The sequence below is a fragment of the Pteropus vampyrus genome, unplaced genomic scaffold (assembly GCF_000151845.1).
Source record: "Pteropus vampyrus isolate Shadow unplaced genomic scaffold, Pvam_2.0 Scaffold63, whole genome shotgun sequence".
Taxonomy (NCBI): domain Eukaryota; kingdom Metazoa; phylum Chordata; class Mammalia; order Chiroptera; family Pteropodidae; genus Pteropus; species Pteropus vampyrus.
The window spans coordinates 3,051,710-3,070,409 of record NW_011888844.1 but is presented as its reverse complement, the minus strand read 5'-3'; the positions used below and the strand labels follow the sequence as shown (position 1 = coordinate 3,070,409).

The window sequence follows — 18,700 nt, the reverse complement described above, 5'->3', positions numbered from 1 at the left end:
GACCTGAACAGACACTTGTCTCTAGAGGACATACAAATGGCCAACAAATATTTGAAAATATGCTCTACATCGCTGGCTATTAGGAAAATGCAAATCAAAACCACAATGAGATACTATCTCACACCTGTTAGAATTGCTTAATCAACAGGAAAAGTAATAACAAATGTTGGAGAGGATGTGGAGAAAAAGGAACTCTCATACACTGCTGGTGGGACTTCGAATTGGTACAGCCATTATGGAAAACAGTACGGAAGTTCCTCAAAAAATTAAGAATTGATTTACCATATGATCCAGCAATCCCTCTACTTGGTATTTACCGCAAAGACTTGAAATCACATATCCAAAAATATATTTGCACACTATGTTCACAGCAGCATTATTCACAGTGGCTGGATAATGGAAGCAACCGAAGTGTCCTACGATAGATGATTGGCAAAGTAGCTGTGGTACATATATACGATGAAATATTACTCAACCATAAGAAGAGATGAAATACTACCATTTGTGACAACCTGGATGGACCTCGAGATAATCATGTTAAGCGAAATAAGCCAGACAGAAAAGGTTGAAAATCACATGATAGCACTTATATGTGGGATATAAACCTAAAAGCAACAAATGAACAGGACAAACAAACAGAGACTCATGGACTTGTACAATAGACTAGTGGTCACCAGAGGATAGGGAGTGGGATATGTGGGGGGAGGTAGACGCGGTAAAGGGGGTCAAATATAGGGGTGTAGGAGGATGGCAAAGTAGGTAAAAAGGATCAAATACATGGTAGCTGAAGGAAACTGGACTTTGTGTGGTAAACACACAATAGAATATACAGATGTCAAATTAAAATGTACATCTGAAAATTATATAATTGTATTAACCAATGTTACTCCAATAAACTTAATTTTTAAAAAGTAAATAATAATAATAATAATAATAACTAGAACAATGGAGAATCAGCATTATTTGTATTTTTTCAGATCTTTTTTCCAGGAAGGCACAACTTGCTTAAATTGACTCATTCATAAGCAACTCTTTGTAAAAGACAAAAGGCAAAGAATAATAAAAAATAAAAGAGCCTGTCCACATAGGAATTTGATTGTTTTATATTAATTATACATGAGATTACGTCTAAGGACTGAAAATTTGAAATATTCACTTTGGCCATATTGGTCAAAAAGAACCACAAATTACTGAAAAACTTATGTTTTTCTAATCTAAAAAGGTCTAAAATTATATATTTTTTCTGAATATCATGTATGGAAATATTGGCCTTTAGAATTACTCTAAGACATGGTTCAGGTGGTATTAATTTCTTACATTAAATGGATTATTAAAAACCATTTTATCAGATTAAATCATTTTAAATTGTCATTTTTATGGGTCAAAGTTGGTCAAATAGCAACAATTTCATACAGTTCAATCTAATACTTAACTTTGCTCTGCTTTACTTTCCTCATCATAAAATAGAAATTCATCATCCATTTCTTACAGGACATTCTAAGAATAAATTATGTCTTGTATGTTAAGCACTTAGTGTAGTTGAGTGTTGATGATAAGTAGTTAACAAATGGTAATTATTAGTTTTTAGTAGTAATTATTATTCATAAACAATAAATCTTCATGCTAGGTACTATGAAAAATATAAAACTGGGTAAAACATTGTCACATTTTTTATAGGTGCTTGCTGCCTAGTAGGGAAAAGTGGCAAACACATAAAACAATACAAAGCAAAATGTTGTCTGTCATATAGGAGGAACAGGGAACAGTAGAGAGAAGAAATTAATTTCAGCTGGGAGATCAAGAAAAGCTTTGTTGAGGAGACAGGATTTGAACTGGGCTTTGAAGAGTAAGCGGAATTTCCATATGTGGTTTTGTGGTGTGGCATGGAGATGACATCTTAAAAAGAGGAAATCACATGGCAAAAGTCACAGATTTGGGAAAGTAGATTTTGGGTTTCAAGAATAGGTTTTCAGTTAGTGGTTTGGTTTATAGGGAAAGGAAGACAGGATGAGGAGTACTAGAGTGTGGGTTTAAAATGATACATTAAGGCAGATCATGAGATCCCAATGTTAAGTTTAAAATTTTGAACTCTATTTGGTGGACAATGGAGAGTATGTGAAGATCATTGAGTAGGAAAATACTGATAGGCGTGCTCTAAGAGATTAATCCTAGCAGCTTTGTACAAGGTAGATTGACATATTGATTAATTTTCTTCTCACAATGATCAAATGAGGAAAGTGTTTTTGTTGCCCTTATTGTTCACATAAGGAAACTGAAGTTTAGAGAGATTAAGTTACTTGCAAAGGTTTGCACGGTTAGTATGTGGTAGAACCAGAATTCGTACATAGGTAGCCCGACTCCAGAATCTATTGAGAGTTCCCACTTAAAGCTGAGTTAGTAATGTGGAGAGTCCTAGATCAATAGTGTAAACAAATAGAGCACTGGTTTAAGAGTTTGACAGTGGGGAGGTATTGGTGATATCACAAAGTGGACTAGCTTCAGGGTAGGAAAAATTAGATCCAAGTTCCAGTTCTGCCCCTGTCAAGCTGTGTGTCATTAGTAAATACTACGTTTCTCAGAAACATGCTCATCCATAAAATTTAGGTAGTAATGTCTACCTCACAGGGTTAATATAAAGACTAAATGAAAATATATGTTGAAAGTGCTTCCGAAACTATAAAGTCTACAACATGAAAAAAAAAAAGTCACAGAGAAGGATTTGCAGAGAGAAGATTATTAGAAGCTATTTAAATAGTCTAAGTTTAAAACTTAAACTAGAATAATGACAGTAGGAAGGAAATGAAGGACAATTATCAGAGATGGGAACAGTATCATAGGATTCAGAATCTTGTACAGTGGCAACAGTAGTGCTGTGATAGCCTTTCACTAGCTCAGTACAACTAATATGTTTGACTACACTAGATATTGTCTATTTAGAAAATGACCAGAGTTGGGTAATTAATATATTACTTTCTATTTTGTTATTCGTACTTCAGTTAGAGATTCTGATTTAGCTTTGTTAAAGGCTGGAGTCTTTTTATATAGGTAAATATTTTTGTTGTTTTTTCACTATTTTATGAAGGTAAAGTTGAAGTGCTGCTGAAAATAGAATGCCCTGGGAAGCTTAGAGCTAGTAATTCCACTTGTATGGATTACATAGGATTAGATCCATTCCTGCTCAGAATGAAGATGGGATAACCTGGTTGTGCAGTTCCCATGGACAGAGGAGGTCAGGGAATGAGTTCTCTTACCTAGCGTCCATGGTGTTTTTATGTCTCTTTCACATGCTGGAAGAGTCTCTTTAAAGGGTAATAGAGAAAAATTAAGTTAGACTTTTTAAAAAGTAGATTGGCCCACTTTTAGTTTGCGTTTAGGGTTAAATTGTAATTGGAGGTAGCACAATAAGGTAGAAAGAACAGATGTTCAATTCAATTATCTGGGTTTATAAAACCTGATTCTGCTGAGCTGTATGATTGTAAGGGATTGACTTAACTGGACTGAACCTCAGTTTCCCCATCTATGAAAGAGGAGAATCATACTTAATGCACAGCATATCTACAATAGGATTAAATGAGATAAAATATGTAAAGTACCTAGCTTAGTGCCAAGCACATAATAGATGCTCGAATGAATGTTTGATTCTCTACCTTCATCTCCTCCCAACTCCAGGCCTCAAATCTTTCTAAGCATCAGTATAAGAAATTGGTTCCCATTGTAATGATATTTTAAAATGAAACTAAAGTGCTTTCCACAAAGCAAAAGGCATTAAAATATTTTTGAAAATCAGGTGTCCAAAATCCTGGTTTCAAAATATTTTTTTTGTAAAACTGAATTATGTATGTTTTCCATAGTCCTCTTTAGAAACATCATCATTTTGGCTTCAAATTAAAGACATCCTGATCACATTTCCTTCCTGAGGATAGTAAGAATAATGTGCTATGATCATTTTCCTGCCATTAGCAAGGAACAGATAAATTCACATATGTTATTGACAGGGAAAAGCTCAGCTGAACTCATTTTATAAGTTGCCATACAGGTGGTGTTTATAAGAAAGACTCAAATAATTATGTATATCATATGTGCAATGCTTTTCCACTTGGCTTGAGGCTTCCAAGAAACTTTTTGGAGTCATGGGAAGATATAAAAAGAACAGTCCTGCTCACTTCAATAATACTATTGCCAAAAGAAAAATACTCCAACTTGCAATGCATTTCTTCTGTCATTTGAAAATTCAATTTTTGTCAACATTAAGACAGCACAGATCTTAATGTCAGGTGTTTCTACTGACAAGTATCCAGGAAGCTTGCTACAATGTTTATTTAACATAAGTCCTTCACTAATGATGAAATCTCTGGGCTAGTTAGCTCAATAAACTCAGCAGTTCTGCCTATTCTCTCATTTATTAATATGTGGCTCAATCTCTCTCCATATGTATTGCCTTTTCCATCTCCATTATTGAAAATGAGTGTATTTTGTACAAACCTTTATCCCTGGCTATTCCTTCCAAAAATTTAAGTCATGTGTGTTTGGGGCCCATCTTTTCCCAGCACCATCCTTATCTGTCTCTGCTGCCTCCTGCTCTGGTGCTCTTTTGGACTCTCATTTTGTGACAAACAAGAATTGTTATTTATTTTCTCATTAGAAAAAATAGTTTCATTTTTTAATGAAAGTAATGCATGTATATAGCTTAAAAGGTCAAATAGTAATAAAAGGTTTGTAACAAACAGCAATTACCTGTTCCAACCCTCTTCACTCACACCTAATCTCCCAGAGGCAATCATTTTCAAGTCTTTGCTTTTTCTTCTGGTATTTACCTCCATATAGCTAAATAGTATGCACATACTTATGTTGCTTGATTTATTGATGTCGTATTTTATCTCTTGATAGTTCTGTTGCAAATCAGTATTCCATGTTTATATTATTATTTATATGAAAATATTATTTATTGCTGAACCAATTTGTGTACTATTTTGCCTTATTTTATTAGTACAACTATTTTTTGCTGGTGTTACTATTTCCCTAACTTTTTCATTTGCTTGGTTTTCTATGTATCTATTGCTAATTCTTTTCTCAATATAAGTGTTTGTATAGTCAAGTGTTTTGATTTTTGTTGATCGATTGTCTCCTCTCTTTAAAATCCTGCAATCCATATATACCATCCTGTTGGCCTGTATTATCACTATCTATTGACCTAGTCACTCTCCTCAACCTTCTTTCTATTTCCTGCTGACTCCTGCCCTGGAATTATCTATGAGAACGTCACCACCATGCCAGTGATCTTTCCCACACTTTGTCCTCATAGTTCTTAATCACTCTCAATTTCTTCATTTCTACTACATCTTCAGCCCTCATAGACTTTGGTACCAATCATATTTTAAATATCTTTCTATCATTATTCCAACAGCCAATTGTCCATATGCCTTAAGTTAAATAAAAGCATTTATTTGTATGGTTTAACATTTTACAGAAAAAAAAAAAGTGGTACATCCAGCAACTTTATGATGTAGGGACTTAATTACCTACACTTTACAATTGACAACACAGGTTCAGAGAAGTTAAATGGAATATTTAACCTACAACCTAGAAGTGGGAGCTCCACTTTTGTCTCCAATTTCCATTCTTTCTTCGCTATAGAGCTTTGCTGCTGAGATTTACTTACATAGAAAATTAAATTAGGCCTTTATTTCAAATACAGAATTGTTGTTAGGAGTAAAGTCTTCATTTTAGAATTGTGATTGTTGTATAGTGCATTCAATTTAATAACAGTGTTTATTGATAATTTTCCATGTATAATCCAATATTTCTTTACTAAAATGTCTACGGAGATTAAAATAGCAGCGAGGATTTTCAGAACCTAAAATTCTGTCACTTTTTCTCTTGCTAGGATTTCTTCTTGTAGTACAAAATAGGAAGACACCGATTGTTTCTTTTTACTCTAGTAGCCAAATGACATACCTAAAATGCATTTAATTTCACAGGGATTTATGTCCACTGGATTAACTATGGTTTCAATCAGTCTGACAGCTATTAAATGTCCCAAATGAAAATAAAATAAATGAAGCAGTAACTTTATTTATCTACAAATGTTACCATATCATTATGAGCTCTTCAGGATAATAATCTATGCATTGTAACCTTTTATTAATAGTGATATTTTTGTTGTCATATAGCAAAACGTTACAATCCACTAAGGTCTAAACAGAGCAGACTGTTACTTAACATGTTCATGATCTTTTAGAGGGTTAGACATTTATGTATAATCCATTTTATATAACATGGCATTTTAAGCATCTGCTAAGCAATCCTTTTAAATAGGTGAAAAATGCACACCCTTAAGCCAATTACCTAGTGGAAATAAATTTAATTAAGCCAACACCTTGTACTGCTGGATTGTGACTGTATCTTGCTAAAAAACTATTTCTAGTCCTGAGCAACATTTTCTCAATGTACACCATTAAGCTTGGGGGAAGATGGCAGGTGAGGAAATACAGATTGCTCAGTCAAAATCCATAATCATTGTGTGCCTACTATCTGTAGGGCTCTGTAATCACTACCATTAAATTTTGTAAATATGGTTGGTCAAAAGTATCATCTTTGAATATCAAAGTTAATACAGTGTGGATGCTAGCAAAAAAAAAGAAAAAAGAAAAAAATAAAAAAGAAAAGAAAAGAAAGCCACTCCTAGAATTTCATAGACTACAAATAAGAAACAAAACCCCCAATTGGAACCAGAACAAGAACTTCTAAGACAATAGTAAGTTAAAGCCCATGGCTTCCCTTTACAAGGTAGTTTCTTTCTACAAATTTTTGGAAAATATATTCACTAATTTGCCTCTAATTTCACACCTAAACATTCTCGTCTTGCCTTGCCTTGTTTGTTCATTTTGTCTTGTTTTCTACCTGCAATCAGACAAGGAGTTGGACTGTTTGGCCATTATTATAGTCCAATAATGATGTAATTAAAGATACTTGATTGATGCATGCTAAAGAACCTTTAATAATTTTTGTAATTTGTAAAAGAAATATCACATTTTGTGTATCTGGGAACAATTATTCTTCAGCACAGTTTGTATTCCTGCCATGTTTATATATAAAAAGCTAAAACTATTATTCAAGATAGCTTTCATTCATCAAGCACAAGAGTAGATTCAGGGTAAGGTTATTATCTCAAGTATTGTATAAACACAATAATTTCATGGAATGTAAACCTCTATCCATTAGAGCTACCACTATTCTACCATTATTCTGACCCAAAACTCATGCTTCCTTGGAAGACTCCTATCTTGGCTTTTTCAAGCCAACTCTAAAAGATATGTCAAAACACACCTACAAATAGTTACAATAAAACTAAGAAGCTCTAAAGACCTGCTATTTAGTAAATGAAAACTATTGCTAACTAGCACATCACAGTTTATGGTTAAGAAATTTCACCTTATTATTGAGCATAATCCTGTCAAAGACTTAATAGTAGATGAGAATCTGACTTCTCTCTGCCCTCTCCTCTTAAAACTTTTGAACCCAACTGGGTTTAGGTTTTCACTGTTACTCAAATGTTAGTGTAAACTGTAGTCTGTACAAAATTGAGAAGGAATATATACACAAAGAAGTGAAATTTTGCTTCCTGCTTTTACACCTTAACATCTCTTTTGCCAAAAGAACCTATTCTTCAATTCTAATGCTCTTATCTTTTCTCCAGCTGATTAAAAGTTATTACCTGAATTTCAGGTATATTTCACATAGTTTCACACTGAGAAAATCAAACTTGTTGCTATTTCAAGTCTTAGTCCAACTAACCTCCAAAATAATCTGTCAGGAACAGTATAATTCTAAAATAACCAAGAAAATGAACAGAAGAGGTCATCTGGAGAGGCAATATTGTGTAGAGGTTACAAGATAGCATTATTTCATTTAATCTTTACATGAAGTCCATAGCACAATGCCCAGCACATAGTAAGGGCTAAATAAACATTAGTTATTATTATAATTTCTCAAAATAAAATCACTTCCTTTTGGTAACATTTAACACCTCTTTCTAGTAATGAACATAGACACAATATTAAGGTAAAACATTCCTTGTCCTGAACTCTGTGATTCTTTGTTTGGGTACCTAAATCCACCACATAGAAATCACTTAAGCAAAAGTTTTAGTAATGGCACTAAAGATTCATGTGGATAAAGACTATGTACTTAAAAGGTTTACTAGTATACAGTGCAATGACAGGAAAATATTTGTGAAAAAAAATTAAAAATATTTTAAGACAATTTGAAACTGTGAAATTACTCCATTAAATAAATCAAATTGGAAAGAAAAAAAAAACATGATTATCAGAGTATTAAGAGAGGATTATAACCAGCTAAGAGAAAAAAAATATGCAAATACTAAACATCAAATTAGTTTGGAGATTCTAACAAGGGAGCTCAGTACTTGAGTATCCTTGTTTAAAGAAATGCTCTTTACTTCTTGGGAAACTTACAGCTTTGAAAGGGACATGGAGAGGTAAAGCAGGAAGGAGGTATCTACCTGGTTAGTATCAGCAAAGAAATAACCTGCAGAGCAATGGAATGACATTGACATGATAGCTAGATTTTCTTCTTAACCTTGATTTTTTAAATCATATTTGAAACCATGTTTTTAGGCTACTCCCAGTTTGATGAACATATAGATGGTCCATAAGGGAAAGATACATGAAATATGAAATCAAAAGTATTCATGATTATTCTGAATAAAGATTTGCCTAATTTTGACCTTCATTTCCTGAGAGGGTCTATCACTGAGGAGCTGACTGCCAAGACAAGAAATCTAGGTAGAACTCAAATGTCAGTCTCCAATTCTAAAGGAGTTCAGTTTAGTTGCTGTAATTAGACTTATCTGAACTTAGGGTAGTGGGTATAACGGATCACCAGGATATTCTTGTAGAAGTACTGCCTATATTCTTTTTGGCCTTCTTAATCATTCTTGGTTAGCTGCTTTAAGAGAGAAACTAGTAAAAAACACTATTTCCATAATCAGCTGGCATTTGGGGCATCACTTCTAACCAGGCAGATGACTTCTTTCAAATCAACAAGTACTTAGTGAACAACTATAGAGTGTTCAATCAATATTGTGCTAGATATTATGGGATATACCAAAAAAAAATATGACTTATTCTTTAACCTTAAGTTTATTTCTTTTAGGTAGGGAGAGAGTACTGAGAGAAAAAGATTTACATATGTAAAATAATATGAAAACAATTCAAGATAATTGAGAAAAAAAGCTAAATCGAATTAGGTTGCTGGCTAGTATAGTTTTAGTTTTCATGGTGGTAGTAGATCTTAAGATGGATTTCAAAGGATGGGTAAGATTTGGATACACAGCAAGAATGAGATAGTGTATTTAAAGCAGAGAGAAATGTGAGTAAAGACCAGAGGCAAGAATAACATGATGTGGGCCCAGAAGAGTGAAATCTACTATGGTTGGACCAGAGAAGATGTTGGAAAATAGAATGTGTTACTATGTTCGTGTGAGCATTTAAATTTTTTGTATTGAATACACACAGCTTATTAACTCCATGGCATTTAAACAAACTGTGTGATGATATTGACTCTACCAGTTTATCCATGTAAACTGGTACATGGACAAGATAGCATTGTGGTATATTCATCTACACATTTTAAAATGTGAAAAAAAAGTGTCTTAATAAAAACATGATACTATACTGTATTTTGAATGTGGCATTTTCTCATTTCCTGTATTTATAAATGGATTATCATAACAAAGACATGATTATGAAAGCCCGTCTTTGCTTACTTAGCAATCCTTCCACTTGCCTTAGCACGCATGATTTTTTAGGCTCTGCATTCGGAAGACAGATTGAAAAGGAAGTATCAATGGTCAAATTTGAAGTCTATTTATCATATACACTTAGGACTTTGGTCCCACATGCAATACCAAAGATAGAATGGAATGCAACCTAAATTATTAACCTCCAAGTAGTGTTGTTTGGGGGATGGGAGGTAAGGTGGTCAACGATATTGAACAGATTGATACCAAAGGATATAAAATCAATAGAATATGTCTTATTTAGGACACCATTCATAGTAATTTGTGTTTAAGATTTCAAATGTCTCTGAGGTCTAAAAATTTTCTACATTTGGCCTTGAATTACTCTTTCCCAAGCAGATGGACTGGATATTCAGTCCAAATAATCAATGAAGGGAATTCAACAAAAAATACATAAAAGCACATTGAATTGGGAAGATTTATTTAATTTAACTTTAAGATATACTAATAATTCAAGCTGATTTTTGCTGAGAAGATGCAAATCCAAATGAAATTAATTCTTCTGTAGTCAGTATAATTCAAATAATTCATATTTTCTTTTCCAACAGGAGACAAGTGGGCCAGCCATGTGATGATGGGCAATTCAGAGATTTTTATTTACTTGTTTTACTGTTTTATTTAAGCATATATATTCAAGAATTTTTATATAAATTATTCATGCTTTGCATTCATTAGGTCACTTAGATTTGAGTGAAATGAAATTGAAAATGTTATTGCAATGTTGCTTTTCCTTTAAATTACTCTCGTACCGAAAAAATGTAAACCCCAGATACAAAGAAATTTTAGTGGCTTGATTCATAGTTACTTGTATTAATAAGTTATTTCAATTTTTTCATTTCACATTAAAACGTGTGAATTTAGAAACACTTAATATTGTTTATAATTGTGATTGATGTTTTCTTCAGGTGATAATTCAGGATGATGGCCCTGAAAAATTGGACCCCAAATATTTTGGAGAGTTACTTGCTGATCTAAGCCGTAAAAATACGGATCTATATCACTGTTTATTAGAACATATGCAGAGAATTGGAGGAAGGTATGATAAATATTCATTTGCCTTGATGTTGCGACTACCAAACATTTTACAATACTCTAGTATTTTTAAATAGACTTTATTTTTAGAGCAGTTTTAGATTCACAGCAAAACTCTAGTACTTTTAATGGGGAAACAATGCAACTATAAGAGCAGATATAAGCAAATGTCTCATTTTAAGAGTTAATGTACTTTATGAAAATCATCAGATAGATCATACCATACCAGGCCTTTAAAGATCAATAAAGAATTCTGCATATCATCTTTTGTAATGTACTTTGATGGCAAATGCAACCTCTTGGGCACGGAGCTCATAAAATGCATGATATACAGTGACTTCTTTTAACATATTACGCTGATAATATATGATAGAATCTCACTGCTAACACATTACCATTTATATTCCACTGATATTTGCTCAACATATGAAAGCCAGAGTTCAGTATGCATTGTAATGCATTATAAATGTTATATATTATTTTAATATTATATTACATATATGTCAAATATGTTATATAAATATAAATACAAATGTGTATGTTATATAATAATGTATAATAAATCATTTATAATTATATATATACAAATAAACAATTATCAAGTTCATGTGTAGATGAAAGCATATTATGTCATGAAATGAATTCCATAAGCCACACCACAAAGTTGCCCTCTACTACATAGCCACATTATATATGTGGTCATCTATCAGACTAAATCTACAAAAGTACCACAAATTCATAAAAATCTGGAGGAGAAAGTCAGTGGAACTTTTTTCTAGTTCAGACTAACTAAATTCTTGTACTTCTTACAGATCTCTAAACTGTTGTCCCTCTCTTTTATCTCCATTTATTACATCTTTTTCTCTCCATTTATCAACTCCTTCCTCCATGACTTTTCTTTCTTTTATAAAAATTCATGACTGCAACTATTCTCTTGTCATCATCCTCAACTGCCTTGCCTCCTTATCTTATTGTCATTCCTACAAAAAAAATCCAAACTCTGGATTAGTCTAGCTCTCTGCTTTATTTATTGTTCTTTTTCTGCCATCTCCCCCATCCAGTACACAACCACCACCACCCCTAGAATACAGAGGGCTCCATGAGGGATGCTTTATTTACACTGGTTTCTTTCTCTTAGTATTGTGACTAGTTTAGTCACTCAGGTCTATCCATGTTGTCACAAATGGTAAGATTTCATTTTTCATGACCAAATAATATTCCATTGTATGTATGTAGCACTATTTTATCCAATCATCTATTGATGGGCACTTAGGTTGCTTCCATATCTTCATTATTGTAAATAATGCTGAAACGAACATAGGAGTACTATATCTTTTCAAATTAGTGTTTTCAATTTTTTCAGGTAAATACCCATACTTGGAATTGCTGAGTCATAAGGTAGTTCTATTTTTAATTGTTTGAGGAACTTCCAAACTATTTTTCATGGTGGGCATACCAATTTACAAACCCACAAACAGTGCATGAGGGTTCCCTTTTCTCCACATCATTGACAACACTTGTTTGTTGATTGATAATAAGCCTTCTGACAGATGTGAGGTGATATTTCGTGGTTTTAATTTGCATTTCTCTGATGTTAGTGACCTTGAACACCTTTTCATATGTCCTTTTTTGGAGAAATATCTATTCAGGTCCTCTATCCATTTTTTTAATTGGATTGTTGGTTTTTTTCTGGTGTTAAGTTGTATGTGTTCTATATGAATTTTGTATATTAGCTCCTTATCAGATATATCATTAGTGAATATTTTCTCCCATTTAGTAGGTTGTCTTTTCACTTTGTTGATGGCTTCCTTTGCTGTGCAAAAACTTTTTAGTTTGATGTAGTCACGTTTGTTTATTTTTTCTTTTGTTTCCCTTGCCCAAGGAGATATATCAAAAAATATTACTAAGAATGAAGTCAGAGTTTACTGCTTATGTTTTCTTCTGGGAGTTTTATGGTTTTGAGTTTTACATTTAAGTCTTTCATTTATTTTTAGTTTATTCCTGTATGTTATGTAAGAAAGTGATCCAGTTTTATTCCTTTGCATGTATCTGTCCAGTTTTTTCAACACCATTTATTGAAGAGACAGTCTTTACTCCATTGTATAGTCTTGCCTCTTTTGTCATTGATTAACTGATCTTAGAGGTGAGGGTTTCTTTCTAGGCTCCTTATTCTGTTTCATTGATCCATGTGTCTGTTTTTTATGCCAGTACCATGCTGTTTTGATTACTGTAGACTTACAATATAGTTTAATATCAGGTAGTGTGATACCCCCTACTTTGTTCTTTTTTCTCAAGATTGCTGTGGCTATTCAGGGTTTTATTATGGTTCCATTATAAATTTTAGGATTATTTTCTCTAGTTCCGTGAAAAATGCTATTGGTATTTTGATAGGGACTGCATTGAATCTATAGATTGCTTTGGGTAGTTTGGCCAGTTTTAATATTTTTTCTACATCTATTGATATGATTATATGATTTTTATCTCTCAATTTATTAATGGGGTATATCACATTAATTGATTTGCAAATATTGAACCAACCTTGCATTCCAGCAATAAATCTAACTTAGTCATGGTGTACGATCTTTTTAATATGTTGCTAAATTCCATTTGCTAACATTTTGTTAAGGATTTTTGAAATTATGTTTATCATGGATATTGTCCTATAATTGTTTTTGTAGTGTCTTAGCCTGGTTTAATCAGGATAATGCTGATCTCATTAAGTGAGCTTGGGAGCCTTACCTCCTATTGAATTTTTGGAATAGTTTGAGAAAGATAGGTGTTAATTCTTCTTTAAGTATTTGGTAAAATTCACCTGTAAAGCCATCTGGTCCAGGACTTTTGTTTTTTGGGGATTTTTTTTTTTTTTTTGATTACTGATTTGATTTCTTTAATAGTACTCGATTGGTTCAGATTTTCTGTTTCTTCTTGATTCAGTCTTGGAAAATTTTGTTTTTAGGAAGAAACTTATCCATTTCTTCTAGATTGTCCAATTTGTTGGCATAAAATAGTTCATAGTATTTTCTTATAAACCTTTGTTTTTCCATGGTGTCAGTTGTCATTTCTCCTGTTTATTTGGGTCGTCTCTCCTTTTTTCTTGACAATATGGTTTAAAGGTTTATCAATTTTGTTTAGCATTTCAAAGAACAAGCTCTTGGTTTCATTGATCTTTTGTATTATATTTTTAGACTCTATTCAATTATTTCCAGTCTGACTTTTATTATTTCCTTCCTTCTACCCAATATGGGCTTTGTTGTTCTTTTGATAGCTCCTTTAGATCTAAGGTTAGATTGTTTATTTGAGACTCTTCTTGTTTCTTGAGATAGGCCTGTGTTGCTATGAATTTCCCACTTACAACTGCTTTTGCCATGTCCCATAGATTGTGGGTCATTGTGTTTTCATTTTCCTTTGTCTCAAAGTTTATTGATCTCATTGTTAACCCATTCATTGTTTAGGAGCATGTTACTTAGACTTCATGTGTTTGTGTGCTCTTGGTTTTTTTTTTTTTTCAGTCTATGTGTGTCTTTCGATCTGACGTGGGTCTGTTGTAGACAGCATGTGTATGTGTCTTGTTTTCTTACCCATTCAACTATCTTATGTCTTTTGATTGGAGCATTTACTCCATTTACATTTAAAGTAGGTATATAGTTCTTGTTATTTTATTATTCATATTTATGTTCTTTCCCCTTTTTAAAAAATTCTCTTTAGCATTTATTGTAATACTGTTTGGTGGTGATGAACTTTAGCTTTTTCTTGCCTGAGAAATTCTTTATAGCTCCGTCAATTTTAAACGATAGCCTTGGTGGATAGAGTAATCTTGGTTGTAGGTCATTACTTTTTATCACTTTGAATAGTGTGTGCCAATCCCTTCTGGTTTGCGAAGTTTCTGTTGGAAAATCAGCTGACAGTATTATGTGAGCTCTCCTGTAGGTAACCACTTGCTTTTCTCTTGATTCTTTTAAGATTCTCTCTTTGCCTTTAACCTTTGGTATTTTAATGATGATATGTCTTGGTATGGGCCTCTTTGGGTTCATTTTGTTTGGGACATTCTGTGCTTCCTAGAGTTGAATGTCTATTTCCTTCACTGCGTTAGAGAAGTTTTCAGTTATTATTTCTTTAATTAGGTTTTCAATTCCTTGCTCTCTTTTTTCCCCTTCTGGTACCTGTATGATGTGAATGTTGGTACACTTGATGTTGTCCCAGAGGTCCTTTAATCTGTCTTCATGTTTTTTTTGAATTTTTTTTTTCTGTTTGCTGTTCCAATTGGGTGCTTTCTGATACTATATCTTCCAATCAGTTCAATCCTCTGCGTCATCTAATCTATTGTAATTCCTTCTAGTACATTTTGCATTTCAGTTATTGTATTCTTCATTTCTGAATGGTTCTTTTACTGTTTTCTATATTCTTTTTGTTTACTGTCTCTTAGTTGAAGGCCTCACTAAGTTCCTTGAGCATTCTTATAACCTGTGTTTCGAACTCTGTATCTGGTAGATTGTTTGACTCCATTTTCTTTTAGTTCTTTGTTTGGAGTTTTCTCCTGTTCTTTTATTTGGGACATGTTTCTTTGTGTCCCCATTTTAGCTGCCTCCCTGTGTTTGTTTCTATGTATTAAGTAAATCTCCTGTATCTCTCAGTCTTGGCAGGTTGGTTTTATGTAGTCAGTGTCCATAGGGCCCACTGGCACACAGACTCCCTGATCATCTGAGGTAGATGCTCCAGGAGTGTCCCTTGTGTGGATTGTGTGTGACCTCTTCTTGTAGTTGAGCCCTGATTGATGTTGACATGTCAGTGGGTGGTATTGACCTTCAGGCTGACTAGCTGTGAGGATTAGCCATGCCCACAGTGTATGAACTGCTGTGCTGGGTCTGACCCCACAGAGTGTGACTCATCCCAGCAGTTTTTGGTGCCTGCCAAGAACACCCTTTGAGTGTTCTGCTTGTGGACTAATTAGATGGTGCTCTGGTGTGTTCTGAAGCCAAATTTGAATTGGGATCATTATAAATGCATGATTTCCATCTTTAGCTAGACTTTCACTATTGTTTTATACTAATCAACACCTATTTCATACATTCAATCATTTGCATAAGTCACTACCTTAAAATCTTTTCTGTCACTCTGAGTAGTCAATTATTTATTGAGTGTCCACTATGTGCCAGACACTGTGCTTTGCATTTTTTCTATATTATCTTCTTTGCACAGTAACCTTAGACTGTTTCAAATGAAGACCAAAAGAGAATAAGTTATTAACTTAAGGTCAAATAGCTACTAAGTGCTTGAGATGAATTCAAACATTTTTGAGTACTCTTTACTTATAAACTATGCCTTAGCTTTTCTGCAAACCTTTCAAAGATACTAATTTTGGTCTAGGTATTCCTCTTATGTTCATTAATTATGCTCTGTGAATATTTTTATCAAAGTATCACTTTGTAAAATCAAGAGCATATAGACATAGTCTTAAGTATTCTGATTCTAGATCCAGAGTTAATATGTTGAGTTCATGTCCCAGCCTTTGTTACATTCTAGAGGTAAGTTTTTTAACCTCTCTGTATCTTGGTTTTTTCATCTATAAAACAGACATTATAATAATAATATTTATCTCATAAATTTTTATAAGCAATAAGTGATTCAAGACATGTACTTATAAGCAGCATTAGCATCATGTGAGAACTTGGAAATAGTCCGACAGAATGTGAAACTGGATAGATGGCCCAGCAACGAGCCCTCCAGAGGATTCTGATACATGCTCAATAGTTTGAGAACCATTGACCTAAGACCACAAACATGGCAAAAATCTGGGACCAGAACCCATACTCTGAGAACCTTTTCTCCTTAGGCAAATCACTTACACTTTCGATATTAGATATATAGCTCCAAATTGTCTAACATATTGCTGAAAAATTAAAGAAATTATCAATTTTTTGAATCATCAAATTTGAAAGGTCACAAGATTTAAACTAATTTTACATTGTGCAAATTTTGCCTTGGAACATTTATGTTTATATGAAATACAGGGCAAGATAATATTCATGTTTGATATTGCCCCAAAACAGTTCAGAGCACATGGCCTTTACAAAGTTGGTACTTAATAAAGGTTTATAGAATGGGAGTTAAATATATTCCAAATTTATTAGTTTCATGTTAATTAAAATTAGACAAAGTGAGCAAGAAAGTTCAATTATTTCATAATGATCATCCAGGTAATTGTGTTATCTGGGGTTTTGAAATAACTTCTTCTCACTTAAGTGTTTTGATAAATATATATTGATGACATAAATGTGTAATTAAGCATTGCAAAGCTTTGGATTTCATTCCTAGAGTAGCTAAAAATACCAAAAAAAAAAAAAAAAAAAAAAAAAAGCTTGTGTCTCCACATCAGTAAACACTTCAGGGTGGGGAGTGTCTCAGAATTTTGGTGTTTGTTTCTGTTTTACATAAAATTGTCAGTTCCTCTCTCTTCATTCCTTCCCTCTCTCCCCTTTTTCTTTCTATTTTTGTCGTCTTTCTTACATTATTTTCCTGTCTAGAAGGTAAGATTGTATATTGCGGGTGCCACTCTGTTTTTCTTTCGCAGTGTAATTTTAGCCACCATCCCCCAGTGCTGAATGGAAATGGTAATACACACTGACCTTTCTAGCTCCCTGCTCTACTCTCTTTGTTTCCACTTTCTCCCTCTTTCCCTCTCTCTCTCCTTTTGTTTCCACTTCTTGTTTCAAACTGCAGTTCAACAATGAGTGGGCTGCAGGGTCAAAATTAAGGAAAGCTACTTTTTAATATTCCAGTATTAAGTGCTATTGATTATTTCTTGTTTATTTCTTTGTTTTGTTTTCTTATTTGTAGAAAGAAGTAAGTGACTAGGGAGGGACATGTGTACTAGGTTAGAATTAGAATTGGAATTTTAAACATAGAAGGTTTTTTAATACAGTGATAATTCTAGTTAACAGTCATGCAATACTACTAAAACTTCATTGTGACTCATATTTTAACTTGTTTTAGCTTCCAATATATGGATGCAGTTACTTTAGTAAAACATTAAATAAGTAGAAGATATTTCATTTTGTTTTGCTAAAGCCTCCACACAATTTCTATTTTGGACAACACAAGAAATACCACATGCATACATACAGACTATTGCACATATGCAGTCATGCCTAGGGAAATGGAATCTTCAGTTCTCTTCACATTTGCTTATATATTTTTATAAATACATGCAAGAGGTTTTGCACAGTGAATGACCCATTTATCTCTGTAAGCATATATTACTCATAAAAACTTATATAGAAGGTAAAGATAGGAACTAATATACCAGTTTATATTTCTAAAAAACTTTTCTATCATACTGAGGATATGGCAATCATATATCTATGATTTTCTAAAACCGTCTTATTATAAGATATTCTATCTTGCTGTCAGAACATGTATACTGGTTTTTTGTTTGTGCAGTATGTTCACCATATGTATTTTGGGCCTAATTCTTCCCTTGAGTGCAGAGGGAGCAAGTAGACAAAAATAAAGGCCTGTCTGTTGCCACTGACAACACTAGAACTGTATCCTTCCCAGCTTTCAGCATTCCTCAAAGAAGCGAGTACCAGACAGATATAATCACTAACAATTCTCTTGCAACATTTGCCTACCTCACATGGCCCCACATAGAACCTTCCAATCCTCATGGACAAACCCTCACTTTGATGTTGGAAATTCTATTATTCTAATAGAACTTTGGTCATGTTACTTAAGGCTCTATCCCTATAAAAACATTCAAATACACTTTAAGCTTCAGCACTGCAATATATACTATAGTGTGTATAGAATGAATGAGTTACTCAGTTTTGTCTTGCAAGTTTTGTTTTTTAT

At 33.2% G+C, this 18,700-nt stretch overlaps 1 protein-coding gene across 2 annotated transcripts in view; it reads left to right on the top strand.

Annotated features, from left to right (window-relative positions):
- POF1B (POF1B, actin binding protein) overlaps positions 1 to 18,700 on the top strand; it is a 78,568-nt gene that overhangs the window by 38,115 nt on the left and 21,753 nt on the right. For both annotated transcript variants that reach the window (XM_011361159.1, XM_011361158.1), the window contains exon 7: positions 10,726 to 10,856. In XM_011361159.1, the coding sequence (XP_011359461.1) occupies positions 10,726 to 10,856 (131 nt within the window). The remainder of the gene's footprint in view (positions 1 to 10,725; positions 10,857 to 18,700) is intronic.